Source organism: Poromitra crassiceps (genome assembly GCF_964638095.1).
Source record: "Poromitra crassiceps genome assembly, chromosome: 16".
NCBI classification, from domain to species: Eukaryota; Metazoa; Chordata; class Actinopteri; order Beryciformes; family Melamphaidae; genus Poromitra; species Poromitra crassiceps.
In genome coordinates this window covers 37,073,963-37,092,536 of record NC_139645.1, presented here as the reverse complement: position 1 = coordinate 37,092,536, position 18,574 = coordinate 37,073,963, and the positions used below count along the sequence as shown (strand labels likewise).

The 18,574-nt window shown below is 44.5% G+C and overlaps 2 protein-coding genes across 4 annotated transcripts in view; both read right to left on the bottom strand.

Moving 5' to 3' along the window:
* Positions 1–1,985: 1,985 nt before the first annotated feature.
* The window catches only part of LOC310791394 (WD repeat-containing protein 76-like), a 31,828-nt gene continuing 15,239 nt past the window's right edge, over positions 1,986–18,574 (bottom strand). For all 3 annotated transcript variants that reach the window (XM_083653086.1, XM_083653087.1, XM_083653088.1), the window contains 9 exons: positions 16,069–16,161; positions 9,617–9,657; positions 7,430–7,583; positions 7,162–7,323; positions 5,538–5,653; positions 5,197–5,304; positions 4,880–5,032; positions 4,723–4,776; positions 1,986–2,927 (listed from right to left, as the gene is read on the bottom strand). In XM_083653086.1, coding sequence (XP_083509212.1) covers positions 2,675–2,927; positions 4,723–4,776; positions 4,880–5,032; positions 5,197–5,304; positions 5,538–5,653; positions 7,162–7,323; positions 7,430–7,583; positions 9,617–9,657; positions 16,069–16,161 — 1,134 coding nt within the window. In that variant the 3' untranslated portion in view covers positions 1,986–2,674. The remainder of the gene's footprint in view (positions 2,928–4,722; positions 4,777–4,879; positions 5,033–5,196; positions 5,305–5,537; positions 5,654–7,161; positions 7,324–7,429; positions 7,584–9,616; positions 9,658–16,068; positions 16,162–18,574) is intronic.
* On the bottom strand, positions 14,404–15,187 carry LOC310791147 (CD9 antigen-like; the record flags this gene model as incomplete). The annotated part of the gene is made up of 1 exon (XM_083652842.1): positions 14,404–15,187. The coding sequence occupies exon 1, from the start codon at positions 15,103–15,105 to the stop codon at positions 14,404–14,406; it is 702 nt and encodes a 233-aa protein (XP_083508968.1). The 5' UTR covers positions 15,106–15,187.

The following is an 18,574-nucleotide window of genomic DNA, read 5'->3' as shown; positions in this document are numbered from 1 at the left end:
GGGAGAGGCTATGTGTGTGGGTGTATGAGGGAGAGGCTATGTGTGTGGGTGTATGAGGGAGAGGCTATGTGTGTGGGTGTATGAGGGAGAGGCTATGTGTGTGGGGGTGTGTGGGTGTATGAGGGAGAGGCTATGTGTGTGGGTGTGTGGGAGAGGCTATGTGTGGGGGTGTGTGGGACAGGCTATGTGTGGGGGTGTGTGGGAGAGGCTATGTGTGTGGGGGTGTGTGGGTGTTGAAACTACAACATGCACTGTGGGACTCCACTTTGGAGATGTGGTCACGTGCAGCAATGCAAATAAAGGAGAAGGTCGTTGGGTCATGAGCAGAGGAACACTGTACGCCATTGATACTATTCTCGCTGAGCGGGCCAGGGGAGACCGGGGGGGAAGGGGGGTGTAAGGATCTATTTGGCTTTGTATTACTTTTCCACTAATGTAAAATCTAAATCAGCCACAACAAGAGAGCCTTAAGGAGGCTGCGCACAGCAAGTGAGAGGGCCAAGATAACTGTGTCCTCCAGCTCCCAGGCCAGCATCAAGATTGACTCTGTTCGAGGGCACCGACTTCTACACTTCCATCACCACGGCTTGCTTTGAGATGTGCTCCGACCTGTTCATGGGAACATTAGAGCCGGCGGAGAAATCGCTGAAGGACCCCAAAATGGACAAGGCCCAGATGATCCATGACATCATCCTTGTGGGAGGCTCCACCCGAATCCCCACAATCCAGAAGCTCCTGCAGGGAGCTCATCAAGAGCATCGACCCGGACGAGGCGGTGGCTTATGGCTCTGCTGTCCAGGCCGCCATTCTCACAGGCGAAACCTCGGGCAACCTTCAGGACCTGCTGCTGCTGGACGTGGCTCCTCTGTGTCCCTGGGTATTGAGACAGCCGGAGGAGTCATGACACCCCTGATTAAACGCAACACCGCCATCCCCACCAAGCAAACCCAGACGTTCAGCACCAGCCTGGGGTCCAGATCCAGGTCGCGACGTCGACGCCAACGGCATTCTGAACATGTCGCTGGTGGACAAAAGCACCGGCAAAGAGAACAAGATCACCATCACCAACGACAAGGGCCAGAAGAGATAAGATAGAGAGCAAAGAAGAGATAGAGAGGATGCTGCAGGATGCTGACAAATACAGTCGAGGATGAGGATTGCCGCCAAGAACTCCCTGGAGTTGTGCGTCCTGATGGCTCACCTGGTAGCAAGTGTACCACAAAGGCTCGGTCCTTCAGGTGGCCGACCCGGGTTTGAATCTGATCTGCGGTCCTTTGCCGCATGTCATCCCCTCTCTCTCTTTCCCCACCTTTCCCCTCTGCCTACTAAATCCTATCTAACTAAAATAAAGGCAAAATGCACAAAAAATAATAAAAAAAAATCCCTGGAGTCATACGCCTTCAACGTGAAGGGCAAGATTAGCGAGGAGGACCAGAGGAAGGTGGTGGAGAGGTGCCACCAGGGCATCGCCTGGCTGGATAACAACCAGCTGGCTGATAAAGAAGAGTACCAGCACCTGTAGAAAGAGCTGGAGATTGTGTGTAATGCCATCATCAGCAAGTTGTACCAGAGAGCAACACCTGCACAGGGCTGCAGAGCAGGCGAGAGCCGGCTCACACAGTCCCACCGTTGAGGAAGTCGACTAAAGAGACTTCACACTCTGATCACTAGTGGCTTCAAACAACTTTACCTCATGACTCCTGTTTGTCACTTGGTGTCCTGACTGTGTTTATGATGTTTAAGTCTGAATATTTAGACATCTGACATTTGTAAAAAAAAAATTATTGATGCATTGCTGGGCGTTTAAATAAAATTGACTATACAATATATTTTTGTGTGGTCTTTTACAGTTCATCTTTGTGGTTTCATTATATTTGATAGAATTTGGAGTTGGAAAAATGTACACCCAATGGGTCAGGGAAGATAAAACAGAAAAGCTGGGGAACACCATGGGGAACCAAAGCGAGACTCACCATTCATTCTTCATCTCGGATGAAAGTATAGTTTAATCAGCAGCATTTTGCAGTATTAAAATTCTGCTACATGCAATGAAAACTACCTTAACCATGAGAAAAACAACAACTAGGGCAACAGTCTAGCATCGGTCACCCGAATGAGGTTAGATTCAAATTAATAACATGTACATGTGTATTAAATGCAAACAGCAGTCTAAATAAACTAGAAAAAAAACAAAAAAACATATAGACAATATTCCAAGGTTTGGCCTGCCGTTAAGAGAACTGTATAAAACTCAGTCAATTGTGACTGCAAGAATGAACAGTATAAATTCTTCGCCAATACGCAAAACAGCCAGAAGATGGCGATGTTGCCCAAGGCAAACAGCCTGGCAGATAGCTAGTACATAAAACGTCTAAAACAAGCAGCTATTGACAGCGGTCTATTTTTGAAAGAGCAGTTGGAGTATCAGGATGTTGGAAATAGTCCTGAAAGTGAGACAAATAGTAAAGGGAGAAACTAGGTTTTCTGAAGCTTTGAACCAATTGTGAACCTGGGGACATCTGCTGGTCAAATTTGAAACGGGATGCCCCCTAAAAACAATGATTTAGTAGCCTAGTCTACAATATCCAGTAACAAATCCAATTTGTGGGACTTCATATACATATGTAGGCATTTATAAATGGTGGCGTTGTTCGTGCACGTTTTGGTCCTGGTCTCAGTTGGTGAAGACATGCAGGCGTCCTGAGTTGTTGCCGCCCAGCAAAGCATTCCTTGTGGGATGGAAGGCTGTGATGGACAGCACCGTGCTGAGGTGGTGGTCGTCTCTGAAGGAGTGCTGCAGCTGGCCGCTTTCGTGGAAGACCTGCACCTGGCGAGGCCGCTCCATGCTTCCCACCACAAAGCAGTCCTCTCGTTTAGGGTCCCACACTGCTGATAGCCTAGTCCATCGGCCTGTGTTCAGGTTATGTCTGAAAATAAATGTCAGAGAACTTAGCATACAGTATAGACGGTTTTCACCAGAGCGCAACCCCACAGCACTTCCTTTTTCTCAGCATTCGGCAAACTGCAGAAATATTCACTCGACATCGTTACTTTTGTTTTCGCCGCTCAGCTGTATAGACGGTTTTCACGGAATGGTCAGTCCTGCACTTGAATGTTTTTTTTTCTTTTATGTCCATAGCAAACACTGCAACAGGAAGTGAGCGGGGGTTCAATTTAGAATGTTTTTGTTGTCAAGTTAAAACCGTCTATAGTCTGATGAAGAACGTGTTACCCACTTCTTATCAAATCTGCATGGACTCACTGTAGCAGGAGTAATGGCGTGTAAACAATTGCATTGCTTTTTCACGTGGTTATTTCTACCAAAGACACACAATTGTTAATTTTGGTTTGACATTTTTTTTATGTAATTTAAGTGCCGAGTTGGAAAGGCTTGTTGTCGCTGTGATACTGGCTTATAATAAAACTGTAATAAAAATAGAAACAGTGATAAGTATTATGATGGCCTGAGATAAACCTTCTACTACCCAAAACTCAAATGTATCAATCACACTCATGAAGATCCACCATTAGGCCCTCTCTGCACTTTCACACAGAACCAAGCAGCCCTGCCATACAGGAGTGTGCTTTAGATAGATCCAGTTTTTTATAAAGCATATACCCATGTTGTGAAGTAGCCTAATTAAGTCCGTTCTGAAAGCGTGTTGACTGGAAACAAAAAAAAGTGTGAAACAGCTGCAGTCTGATTTTAATAACGTTATCGACGGCGTCATTATAGACCACTTGGTTTCTACTTCTGGTTATGTCACTTTCAGAAGAACAGAGCGAATCTCAGGCACAGTGGGCAACGCAAGGCACACACCTGCTCAAGTGACTCGGGCTATAGTAGGAGCACAGTCTGAATGCTACTAACGTTAGTTGTTTTTCGTAAGGGAATGCACAACAGGCGAGACAGCCTGCAGATATGCTTCGGTTAACTTATTTCTGATCGGAGAACTTCAATCTGGAGGTTGTTTTCCCTCAGTCCTCCTGTCATTTTTTTATGAATGAGCCGAGATTCCCGTCTTCCCGCGGCTTAGCCTTTTAGACAGACGTCGATTCGGCGCTGATACTACCTCTACCGGCGGAACGAAAGGCATAACAAAATGACGCGCCATTCCTTTCTTGCGACTTTTATACAGGAGGCATCATTCTACAGCCGGCGTCCCCGCCAGGCCAGTAAAAGAATTCCAATTTGTTTTTGTTTTTTTCTGCTCTCCCCAAAAATTTTAATAAACCTTTATGGCATATTACAATACAGCAATACTGGTGTTGACAGTAATAGAAGATGCCAAATCATTCAAAACAATAAGCATTTTGCTTTTAGGAGCATTGTGCCAGCATGCAGCGCTGTTCCAAAACATGTAAACGTGTCGTTGCCTGCGAAACGCACATCCCATAATACAAATGTTCGCATCGCATCCCATAATAGTATGATGATACTTGGGATGCCATTGCGAACAAAGATGCGAACAGGTTAGCTAAAAGTTTAGCGTCGCCAGCGAGGGGCCCCACCGTTGCGGTCGAGGTACGTTTCGAAATCCCTCCAGGCCTGAAAATGTTTCTAGGGGAAACACTGCAGGAGGCGAGACATAACGCTGCAACGAACACGGCTTTCAGTCTGTGTTAAAGGGGCTATAGATTGAGACAGCTTTCCCCTCCCCTGATCAGGTAACATAATGACTTTCCCACACTGAGAGGCTATGTTCAAGTGAGTGGATGTACCTGATGGAAGTGAGCAAAGGAGCTGTGGTGGTCATTGCTGAGGTGTCATATATCCTATGGAAAAAGAAAAGAAAATGAGTACATGCACATTAAATTTAGAGATGTAATTCCAAAACAAGTAGTGCAGTGCAAGTGCTTTAAGCTGTGTCAGCCCCACCTAATCGTGTTGTCCATACAGGAGCTGAGCACTCTGTTCCCTGTACTAGGGGAGAAATAAGCACTGGTTATGCTTAAAGAGTGGCCGTGCAGCTGGGAGACCGCCTGGCTCTCGGTCTTCTTCAGACAGCGGCTATCGTAAATACTCACAACCCTGCAGAGAAGAAGGAAAATTAGTTTTGACTATTTATAGACTGGACAGACTACAGCTGAACTGACTACAAGCAGGCAATCCAATTTAACAACTTTAGAAAACAAATGATCAAAGTGATTACTGCTCTGGAGAAAATATAAATGAATCAAAGATATGGGTCATACCTGCTCTCGGCCACTGCAAAGTACTGCTTGTTTAGTGGATGGACGCTAACACAGTGAAGGCTCTTGGGGTTGAGGGTGTAGAGGGTGTGGAGGGACTCATGGGAGTTGCTGCAGAGAAATTAAAAACATTAAGAGATTAGAAGCAGCTTTGTACCAGTCTGGAACACATTATGCATGTTTCTGACAATGTTGTTTATGATTAATAAAAAAAGAGAGCAGGCGGTTAGCACTCTTCATGCTTACTGACATTCAACATGATGAAGAGAGATGGGAAAGAATAGAGAAGTGCTGCATTTTTTAAATCATTAATACAACAGTTGAAGAAGATGGCAGTATGTTACCCTGGGGTGCGCCTATCCACAATGGCAACATCTCCACCAAATTGCCCGACAACTAGTGTCATACAGTCATGTGACAGGAAGTCAAAGGTTTTCAGGCCATCTTCAATAGAATACACCTGGTAGGATGTAGAAAATGATTCAGATCAGCTGGTGAAGTAGGAATATCTTAAAACTGGAGTGGGTTTAGAATTCATGCAGGGATTTTACATCAACTTAATGAGGACATGGAATTTTTTTTAAACATCTCAAATATATAGAGAAGGTAAACACCGTCCATCTGCTTATATTACGGAGATTGTAAACTGATGCAAAGTGGGTTGAAAATCGGCAAAGCCTTCCTTTAATTACACATAGCTGCATCAAGACTTGTTTGTGTAAAAACTGTTCCTGAAATGGAACTGTACACCTGTGATGTCAGCCCCAGCAGAACATCCAGCAACAAGTGATGTCACAGGTGTTTAACACCCATTTAGAATCCTACCCTTTTCTCCATACTGTATATCTGCCCTGGGGGCCTGTATCTTATTATAATATATATAGGGGGGGGGGGGGGGGGGGGGGGGGTTCATAATGATCATGAGCCCAAAATGTAAATTCACCCCCCCCCCCCCCCGCGCTCTTCAAGTTAAAAGGTATTGGTTCAAACTGTACTTACTGGCTGAAATTATGATTATTATTATTATTATCATTATATATACAGTATATATGTTTATGTTTATGTTTATTTGCACATTAAAGGAAAACAGAAACAAAATAAAAAATGTTTACAACATTGGAGAAAAAAAACATGTGCAGGTGAGATAGAAACCCACTACGGGTTTATATAAAGATCTCACCTCAAGAGAAAAACATAATAATACAAGTTACTCAATTAACATTGAACAAACATTACAATGCAATGATAACTCAGATTAGTGAAATAAAAAAATAAAAAATAAAAAAATAGGAATAAAAAGAGAAATAAAAATGAGAATGAGGTTTAGACCTAGAATATATATATTGTTACAGAGTGATATGTGATTGACATGTGATTGTCAGGGACCCCCTTGTTTAATTATAATATGTCAATTTACGTCTTTGCATCAGAGGATCAAACAGGAAGTGGGAGTGGCTTAGAGATTATATCCGTGGCATTTCAGGTGCGCAGGCCCCCCCCCCTCTCTGCCATGTTGGTCTGCTAGTCTGATCAGGAAGCCATGTATCGCTCCTGTTCCCCAGTGCTCTATTGATCCCTCCGTTTCCACGTGTATGGGTGTGACTGTGTGTGTGAGATATTATTTAGAATTAGCGTCCCCAATCTACTGAACGGGAGCTGCTGATGGCCCGCTCCACACTACCGACTGAGCTGTCCACACAAGCCGGGCTGTCTAGGTGTCATCGCCCCATGCTGATAGCAGGTGAGCTGCTCCCATTCACTTTGTGACTTCTTGTTTGATATTTCTGTGCAAAGACGTTCTGTGTTGTTGTGGCAGGTTTGGACTGACTAGACACAAGCTTGATCCTATTTTGAGAGCCAGATCTGTCACAATATATATATATATATAGTAAATTCCTAGATAGATGCCACTGGGGAAGGGGGGGGGGGTGATCAATAAAACAATACATTTTATGGAACAAAATTTACATTGTCAAAGAGGGCCTTCTCTACATCCATGCAGCGTAGAGATCCATCGTAGCCGACGGTCAGCAGGTGGCTAGGATGAGTCCTGGAGAACATCATGCAGCTCACTAGATGCCGAGGGTGGGGCTCAAAAAGCAGCACGCCATCATCACCGTAATCACCACCCTTAAAGAGTAAATAATAAATAAATCAATTTGTACATGCAGTGTCCCCTAAGTGTCCAGTCATTGATGTTTTAGCAAATGGTTATGATCAAAGCAAAGAAACTCACCAAGTTCCAGAGTCCTACTTGCCCCCATTGGTTTCCTGCAGCCATGAGCAGACTGCTAGTGCAGGGGTGGAAGGCAGCAGAGCATATGCGTTGTTTAACCACTTTGGCCACTTGATCTTCAGTTATCCTCATGGTCTTAAGGGAAGAGCGATACCTGCATCAAGACAACAGCCCATTCATTCCCTCAGCCATTCGGCTGTTGAATGCAGAGAAGTAGAAAACTGCACTGACTGTATGCATGTAGTAGGCACTGAACCAATAACACTGTGTATCCTAGCATTTGCACTTTTTTCTGTATGCAATTTTTTTTACTTTTTATCTTACTTTTTATTTTTTTTTATTTTTTATGTATTTCTAAAACCAACTGTTTACACATGCACCCTATGCACTTTACATGTGTATAAACAATGTTGCGTCCTGCACCCTTGAGGCTCAGATCCATGTACGCTGAGGGACACGAGGAACCAAATGCACTATCTCGGTTTTGATCACACTGAGCTCCTTTCCTATTTCCCTTCTTGTGTATGTATGTATTTTTGTATTTTGTGACCGAAATGAAATACAATATGTTTACTTGCAACGGTGATGAACTGTAGAATCTGAATTGCCCCCCGGGGATAAATAAAGTTTTCTCAACTCAACTCAACTCAACTCAACTCAACATATTTTAACAAGACTAGGTCAAAACCTAGTACATAGCTGGACTGTGTGATGTGTTCATACTAACACATAAGCCACTTCTTAACATGCAGTGGAATCCGTATTATAACCTGCTCCTAGCCAGTTGGCCTGTATGTTAAACAACAATTAGCCGGCCTACGCGCACTCCCGCGACTCCGTATCTTATTCACCTCGACCACCGATATAAGATCCGCTTCCACGCAATCGCAGCTCATGTTAAACAGTGGCAGGTCATTATCCGCAGATCCGTCTGAGTGGGCGGGTGTGACTCACTTCACTTCACGTTCACTAGTTTATTAATTAATGAATCGTTCGGGCAATCACTTATATCAACGAGCAAACTCATGGTTTCCTCAAGTGCTGTAAAAACGGCTTGAATTGTTTGGCCGTGTGATCCCAACGTGCTTCAGCTGCAGGCAGCCAGGTCCAGTGCATCAGGAGGGACGCTTACTGCTGCGCTGCTTGCTTGCTCCCATGTCAGAAAAAGCCTAACTTTTGTGGGGAGAAATAGATTGAAAACTAGTCAGATATGACTTGAATGCCACTTGTAAAATAAATCACCCACAGTGATTGACGACAGTCCGACCACTATTTTGACTGGGCGGCTTTATGTAGCCTAACAAACGCGGAAGCGCTCATTTTTGGCACATTGCCACCCCTCGTTGTCGGAATGGACTCCGTTAAAACGGTATGTTTTTGAAGTCTCCAGATTTGTCGCTAACGTGATGCAGCCAATTCTATTGTGTGAGGCAGCCATTTGAGGCAGGCAGTGTTGTGTGACTGTGCGCGGAGAGGATAGGAGCTGACTGACTGATAGGCTATCAAACTTTTGTGCGGAGAAATAAATTTAAAACTAGTCAGATATGACTTGAATGCCACTTGTAAAATAAATCACCCACAGTGATTGACGATGGTGCGACCACTATTTTGACTGCCTCATTTTTGGCACAATGCCACCCCTCGTTGTCGGAATGGACTCTGTTAAAACGGCATGTTTTTGAATGGAGTTTGGTTACAAATTCGCTAAAGCTGTTTCCTATCACATTTCTTGTTTTCGATACATTCTACCGCACCCCCCCCCCAGGCAGCCACAGAGTGTGCAGGAGAACAGAGCGTCAAGGAGAGCACAGTGTCCAGTGAGCCTAACCGCTTCCCCCCCTCTTGATTACATAATTTGGCGCTGTCCGCAGGATCCGGTTTTGGGAACAGCTGCGATAACCACTAGCTGATCGGTTAGCAGCTAGCAAGCTGTAGCTATCAGACTCTGCTGGTTTAACTAGCAGTGCTTACAGTGCCGCGCATGCGCCAACTGTCCTTATGTTACACCGTGTATGGGTGTGCCACGTCCCACCTCCACGGCCAACCAATGGTGTCATTTCACCATTCAGCCATTCGTATTTGTAGGGCTGGCCCTGCTGATGCGGTCCAACCAAAAATCTATCTCTACCAAGAATGCAGTGACCAAAAGATCCAACTGTTTTGCATGAGAAATCTTAGAAAACTTACTCTTTCAGATCAGGCTGCATCTTTTCTTCTTTTGTGGGGTCCTGTGAAAAGAATTAGACAATTTCAAAAATGTACCAAATAGACCAGGGGCCGGTTGCACCAACTGGTCTTAACTATGACTATGACTAAATGACACTTTACAAATCATTAATGTCATGCTATTTAATCATTTTATGAATGAACATAAGTTATGTGGCTGGATTATTTGGAAGAGAGCCAAAATATAGGTGAGTAAACAAGTAAAAGTTGAATCGTTTCCCCCCCCCCCCCCCCCCCATCTGCCAGTTTGAAACCTCTCAATCAGCTCCTCGTCATTATACATGTCCAATGGATTGATTCTGTCCCTAATTACTCTCTCCCATCTAAATGCCTGCTCATTGTAGAGACGATACACAAGACAACATGCCATTTTCAAGCTGCGCTGTCACTATACTGCACCTTAGGCCTGCTCTGGAATAGCCGTAATATTTACGCCCGGTCTTAGTGAGAAGGCCCTGTTGGTGCAACCGGCGTAGCTGTTAGGTCATAAAGTTATAACCGACTTAGCTTAAGACCAGTTGGTGCAACCGGCCCGAGCCGAGTGCACCAGCTGGGCGTAAAAAAGTAGGTCTTAACTGTTAGGCCGGTCTTAGCTACGTCCGACTTTGTGATTTGAATTTACACCGAGTGCACCAAGACTGACTTACCATGGTCGTGGCTGCGGACGTGCGCATCCACGTAAATACATGCTTGTTGCCAAGCAACACACTTCTCTCAGACGAGCTCGAGACAGCTGACAGACAGCTCCAACTCTGCTCAAACTTATGGAGTTGTATTCAAAGCATAGAAACGTTCTCACAGCTAAATTTAACAGCGCCAACACAAACACACAGAAACAAGATGCATGAATGCGATGGTGGACTGCGGGCAGTTGACGAAGTCAGGAAGAAATGGAAAGATCTTCCGACGCATCAGCTTTTAAAAACCCGCCGACAAGCGGAGGTCCTGCGCCCAAAACGTCCATTTACAGCACATATCAATCGATATTTGTTTAGAAGATTCCCCCGCATCACAGGACTGAACGGCACTGACAGCACAGAGATCAAGATGAGACAGCTGTCAGTCAGTACACCTTGGGTGTAACTTTTACACCTGCTCCATACCAGACGTAAAAGTTACACCCAGGCGCAACACATACAGGGCTTAAGACTACATGTGCATTAGTCATAAAATTAAGTTAGTTGTAACTTTGAGTTCTATGTCGGACGTAGCATTACACCTAGGCGTACGCCCAGCTGGTGCACTCGGCTCCAGACTAACAAAGTTGGAAGGTTAGGTTTTCACCTCTGTCTGATTGCTAGCAAGATTTTGACAATGACAATGAGATGTTTGCTCAAGAGGTTCCTAACAATTTTGTCTGAAATTTGCTGGATAATTAGTTATTTGCCCAAGGATCAGTTGATTAGGTTTTGGTGGTGATTGGGATGTGGAATTTCCACCATGAGATAATTTTCATGTTTTAGCCACAGCTATTATTTTATATGTGCTGGTGGTGGGAAAGTACATCTGGGACTACCATGTTGGTTGCCATGTGCCATTTTCCCACCATGTATTTTGCTTCGAAATAATTTCTCATAATTTGACATTATTATTTCATAATGTGGTGAATGGGCAAGTCACAACATGTAGATAGGAGTACAAATGGATGTCCCGAGCAACATTACATTATTTGACTCCATTTGATCAGTTTACAAGCACACGACTTCTCCATGTCACCGCCCCTTGTGCACGAAGGGCCGCACTATTGGTTCTGCGATGCAGTTTTTTTTTACTCTCAAATTGTTTCCACCCAGTTTTAACAAGGAAAGCCGAGAGAAAGTTCCATCTCTGGTTGAGCAACGCAGATATAGAGACTGAGAACTGAGTCTATGTGAGGACAATCTAGAGAGCCACCAGGTTGATGGCACATTGAACATGGAGCTTAAATTTCAGGGCTGTGATGAACATGAAACATATGAATCCCATATGCTTCAGCACTGGAGGGAGACGGAGGCTTTTCTGCTCGCTCTCTCCACCCCTCCTCTCCTGCACCTTTCCCTCTGCCTGCAACACCACCCTAGCCGGAGCAAACTTGCATTTGTCTATTCGAAATGACAAACATGGATTTATTGGATTTATTAAGCTGGGCCCGTATTTATCAAGCATCTCAGAGTGCCATTTTAGTCATAAGTGCTGAGAATTTGTGAAATTTAGTCCTACTCTCACACTTAAGAATAAAAGCTTTTTATCAACCTTCTTAAGACTAGTAAACACTCCTACTCCCCCAGCTATTTAGGAGTCCTCAGGAGGTGTCCTAAGTGGTTAGGAGTTGCCAGCAGGGCAATGTTGACATCATGGCATTCAGGAGACAGAGACGTGCGCGAATCTTCAGAGAGCGGAAGGATGTACTTGATCCTCCCTCCAATTCGGCTTTCTTTTGGATTCCATGTTTGCTCATCATACAGCCTATAGAACCTGGCTATATAGGGTAGTCTAGTCAATTGACAGCACACCAGTTTCGAGTCAGTTGTGGGATTAGGTAAATTGGGTGGATTAGGAAACATTTAGCCTATTCTTGAGTCATTTTCAATGTAGGCTATCTTGTATTATTTTGTTGATAATTTCTTCTGAAATTATTGGTGAATATATGCTACACTCCCATTGTGCATTTCACTGTTGAATCATCTCTATTTAGGATATTCGTGCATAAGGGATTCCATTCAGCGATTGGCCATTCCTGTGTACTTGGAATTGCATCATCAACATTTCCCTTCACGGCACACACCTGTCACACACACACACACACACACACACACACACACACACACACACACACACACACACACACACACACACACACACACACACACACACACACACACACACACACACACACACACACACACACACACACCTGTCGTAAATCAGCTCTGAGATTGACACTTAGGATTCAGTCCTACACCTCGCTGAAAGAGGGAGTGAGATGCATAATAACTGACTTTTAAGTGCAGCTTTTGGCTGGGAATTTTTTTGCTCATAAGTGTACTCTTAGCAGTGTTCTTAGGAGTAATTCTAGGAAGCTTGATAAATACGGGCCCTGGTCTCTCAACGCAAATCAACTAAACTTTGAGGAATGCGAGGTCCGGGGAACCCCCACCCTCTGCCCAGACGGATCTTTCGCCGCGGGGTACGGGAAGACAACAGCGATTGACCCAAGGCTGTGACGTCATGAAAATTGAGATGGGCGGTCAGTGAATTTGAACTGTGAAAAATGGATTATACCTGGATTATATCATGGAAAGTTCCACTGATCTGCATAAGAATGAACTAATGTTGGGATTCAGAGACTTGAGACCTGTTCTGTTTGGTCTGTGTGACCTGAAAGGAATTTAGGCAACCAAAACATTTTCATTCTCAAGATTCAAGATTCAAGATTCAAGATTTTTATTGTCACTCCATGGTACAAGTATCACGTGTGAAATTCTTGTGCTGTGGACTCCGTTTACGACATAGTACAAATAGGCAACAAGCAATGAGCAATAGGCAATAAGAAATAGGCATCAATAAGCAATACTAAGCAGCAATAGGCAATGAGGCAGAATAGCGATAAGACAAGTCAGTGGCATATTCATTGCACATAGGTGCACATGTTATGTGCATACGTTAGACATGTTCGGACATTTTAATTTGACGTATTTGACATACAGTGCAAATAGCATGTACCTTATTAAACATACAATTAAACATTAGGCATTGTGCATACGTTAGACGTGTTCAGACATTTTAAATTCGACGTAATTGACATACAGGTGCAAATAGCATGTACCTTGTTAGACATACAATTAAACATTAGGCATACATAATGGTAGCAGCTGCAGTACGGTACGGTACGACTACTACACTATTTGTGTATGTTAAGGAGTCTCGTGGCCTGCGGGAAGAAACTGTTCCTCAAGCGATTTGTGCGTGCTTTTGGAACCCTGTATCTCCTCCCTGAGGGTAGCAGGGAGAACAGGCTGTTGTGGGGATGGTTTGTGTCTTTGATGATCTTCAGGGACCTCCTGAGGCACCAGTCAGGTGCGGGCGCATTACTGCAATGATTGGAGCAAGAGGGAAGCGTTTGTTTCAGGGGTTAGCTGCCGGACTGAGGATGATGAAGGAGTTCAGGCACAGGCCATATATCTAAATGTATAGAAATTCTAAGAACTAATGTCTCACTCAATGCGAGCAGAGGTGCCAGATTTCCAGCAGCCAGATTGAGAATAGGAATGGTCTTTGGCCATTGTCGGCTTTTGTGCTTTTAGGGTATAGAAACCTAATTAGTTAAAGATCAAAGCTTTATTTGAGCACATTTTAAATTGGATTAAAACACTTGAATTCCCCAAATGTGCCTCGTTAAAAAAAAATCTATACTATCATTATACGCATTGTAGCTGTGCAGGAAATACCTATGTGAAGTCACATCATCTACACTGGCCAGTTCTCCACAAGAAAAAGACACAATCAAACTATATATGGTCAGAAATGCATTGGCAGTTATTTTAACAGTGTTCAAGTGTTTTAGGGTGGATTTTCACTTGACATCCAGGATACACGGACTTGAGCATGTTAAAAGCTGCGACGACGAAGGATAAAAACAGAGTCCTATTCCCTCCTATGCCCGGGAGATTGTGAGATGGAGTGTGGAGATGCTGTAGCTCAACAGCGCTAGTGAGAAGTGACAGACAAAGAGTGGACTAAGCCACAGCCACAGCCGGGATATTAGCCTATTAGATGTACTGAGGAGCTGCGATGGAAAGGCTGATGTGTTTACTGAGGGTCGTGCTGCAAACCAGAGCTACGATCAGAAGAGCCCCGATTCCACCGAAGATGCCCATCGCCAGCGGTCCTTTTGTCTCCGACCAATTTGCAATGATTGCAGGGCAGCTAGGCTGGATGATGTGCTCGAAGAACGTCTCTGGTTCGGGACACGTCAGTTGAACAATCTCCACCAAAGTCACCCCCGTCAGACCACAGCAGTGCAGCATGTTGTGGACGAATGTGAGTGTGAGGGCAATAGCTGGGTCTGTGCTCTTTATATACAGAGCGTACATGCTAGCATAGAACTCTGTAAGAAACAGCCCCACCTGATCACTGCTGCTGTAGATGTAGGCTCCAGCTGCGATTTCAGCGCAGGCCAGAAGGGCCAGAAGGACGGAGAACACTTTCAGAGCACATCTGTTCTCGTTGCAGGCGCCGTAGTCCCCAAAGGCAACCACAATCAGCATCACTGAACCGAGAGTAATCAGCACGGTTACCACGATAACAAATGCACTTGAGTTGAGGGCATCAATTTCAAAGATGTCTCTTGTGTCATTGCTGAACCTCAGCCACAAGCCGAGTCCCAAAAAGGCCAACCCCGCCACAGCAAAGATGATGTTGAAAATGATGAGGATGTATTTACACACAAGGCCACATCCGTCTACTGCCATGTTTGTTTTGTTGGGGGGAAAAGGCACTGGCAAAGTCCGTTTTGATGTTCTTGATCTAACGTACTAACGTTCCCTCCTCGTGCAGACCGCGAACAGCAGAAGGTGAATATATAAGAATATATAAGAAGATTCTAATCTGGACCCGGAGCTGCCAAGGACGCAGCAGCAATTCCTCCCCTGATATTTTCGTATGCAACTACGCTCATCTATTCACCCCCCCGCCCTGACATCTGACACCTGAACTTTGGACTGATTAGATAGAGGCCATCTCCACAGCAACGCTGTGTTCAGACGGAGGAGGCTCAGACATACACACACACACACACACTCATGGACCCTAAGACTCATAGGCCAATCACACATGGTCACGCACGCACTCCCCCAGCACCACCCCGTCCTCCACCATCCCCCACCACGTCCGACTGTCTCCATCAGCCCCTGCTGCCCTACCTACCCCCCCCCCCCCCCTTTTTCCTTTCTAACCCAGCCGTCAGTATTGGAGTAGTTTTCGGACTGTAATCCCTGTACTTTTTTTCAACAAATGGATTGTACCTGTATAATATTGAAGTGTGCCTTGTTACTCGTTCAAAACAGTAATAATGTTTCATGTTTCATGTTGCAAATCTGAGTATATTTAGAAACCATTACTGCCGGCTGCATGTATGTATGTATGTATTGTTTGTGTGTAATTGTATTGTATGTAGGTATGTCCACGTATGTCCTGTTTGTTTTGGGGACTACGGATGGAAATTAGCCTCGTGCCATGTGCAACGTGTTCGAGCCTCGTGCTCGAGTCTCGTGCTAAATCCAGCAATTTTTACACTCTGATTATGTTCTTTGTGTCCATTAATTTTGCACTGTCCCGTCTAAATAAACAAATCAAATGTCAAATAATATCTGAAAAATAAAAAAGATGAAAAGTCATTAGCTCAGCACAACTGAAAGTAGAAGGCAAACTCATACCTCAGAGCAGAGCTCAAGCAGCTGTGGAGGCAGTCGACTGCCCTCTTCCATGTTCATTTGAACCATAGGCAGCCTGGGACGCTTCTTAGGCAACTGAGACATTCATGTGAGGGAGAAAGAGCAAAATAAGAGCAAGCAAAGAAAGAAAGACAGAAATAAAGAAAGTGAGCAAAAGACAAGAGAAAAACACTAAACTAAACCTTGGGAATGGAGCAGCACTCATAAAGTGAATGATATTAGTATACGCTATCATTTCTGTCCTTCAAGTTTTGTGAGATTGTTTTTATTTGTGTATGGGGAATTGAAGCCAGCCATTGCAGTCAGTCATTCACTTACATGTTCATAGGACAATGGGTTTAGGCCTAGGTAGGGTAAAGGTAAAGTCCCACTGATTGTCACACAATGTGTGAAATTTGTTCTCCGCATTTGACCCATCCCCTGGGGGAGCGGTGAGCGGCAGCGTGCGCCGCGCTCGGGAATCATATGGTGATCTAACCCCCCAATTCCAACCCTTTTGATGCTGAGTGCCAAGCAGGGAGGCAATGGGTCCCATTTTTATAGTCTTTGGTATGACTCGGCTGGGGATTGAACTCACAACCTCCCAGTCTCAGGGCGGACACTCAGACCACAAGGCCAATGAGCTGGTGAGGGTGACCAGATGTCCTGCTTTGTGCGGGACTGCACCGCATTTTCATCACTTTTCACGCGTCCCGCAAATTGAGACGATGTCCCGCATTTGCGTGAGATAGAGCGCGAGACCGAGGCAGATAGAAAGAGAGAGCGAGGGGGAGAGATAAAGAGAGGGAGCGCGAGAGACAGAGAGGGAGAGAGAGAGAGCACAGGGCTTGCACCCAGCGGCCTGCTCGTTAACTTCACTTAACGACACTACTGCAGCCGTGAGTAGGCTACTCCCAGTAAAAAATACCAATACCAATAGAGAGCTGCAGAAATGAGTCCGGAAAACATCGATGCTAACACTTCGGGGTTCTTCACTGTTTCTGCCTATCGGATTTTTGAATGGGTTTTTGGCGTGATGCTTCAAATGAGGTCTGTGGTTAACGCAAGCTTATTCAAACGCGAACCAGTGTTCAGCAGGATAATCTTCAAACATGAGGGCCACTTTTATGAGTTTTAAGCTTTTACGTGCCGCTAAAAGGGCGGCTAGCTAGCAAACGGCTAAATGAGACTACACTGTTGAGTCGACTGGGATATTATACGTCAATAACATCATCACTTCAAAGGACGAACATGGAAATTCTCTTTCCCTCACCTGGTTCAGCAAAGGGTAATCAGTGCACAGCAGCGCACACAACAACACTACAGGTTGAATTTGGCTGTGGTGATGTGACGTGGAAGCCTATGCTACACTGTGTGTAGTTCTGGAATAGCTTAGCATGAGCTTTTTACTTCTCGGGCTTGCATTTACGCTTCAAAACTCATGAAAGTGGTCCTCATGTGTGAAGATTATCTCGCTGAACACAGGTTCACGTTTGATTAAGCTTGCGTTGCCCACAGACCTTATTTGAAGCATTGCGCCAAAAGCCCATTCAAAAATCCCATAGGCAGAAACAGTGAAGAACCCGGAAGTCCGGGACTTCCGCATTCTGACTACAAAAATATGTCATTTTATTTTAGGGGGGGGGGGGGGGGGGGCATACGTAGTGGAAGTGGTCCCTGGGGAATTTGGTTTGGTACGTAGTGGTACTTGGTCGGAAAAGTTTGAGAACCCCTGCTCTATGTCATGCAAATATAGGCTACTTAACCATAAAATAGGATACCAATATTAATGCAACAGTATCTTCTTTGCACAAAGCTCTCCAATGTTGTTTTAGCACAATTGAAGACAGCCTCAAATATTTCTCAACAGCATCCTGTCTTTGAGATGTCATTTGCAGATATTTAGTCTCTACACTGCTGCTACAAAGGACATTTATAAATTCCATAAGCTGCTCTTATTCTTAATGTTTTGTTCAAATGAACCAGTAATGTAGCCTAGGCTACTACAGTTACAGTATGGTTCTACTTCAGTATAAGCTATACTACTATAATAATAATACATTTATTTTATAAGGCGCCTTTCACGGCACTCAAGGTCGCCGTACAACAAGAAAAAAACAGTTACAAAAATACAATCAAAACAGTTAAATTACATTACAAAAGCACAGTACTATAGTACTTAATGCTATGGTTGGAAGGCACAAACATGTCTTTCATATCTGAACAGAAGCCATGAATCCCATATCAGCAACCTGTCCTGTTTTATTGGAGCCTACACACTTTAGTCAGATGTGTTGCCTGCTTACTGTATTTACCTCGCCTGCGAGTTGGGACTCGGGATGTTCATCAGTTATCGAAAATCGATAATTGATCGTTAACTCATTGAATGCCATGGACGTCCTTCGACGTCCAATTAAATAGTGACGTAGAATGCCACGGACGTCCTTCGACGTCCAATGCGTTTTTTGACGGTGGGACGTCGATCAAAGCCTTCCGCAGCTCCTGTACA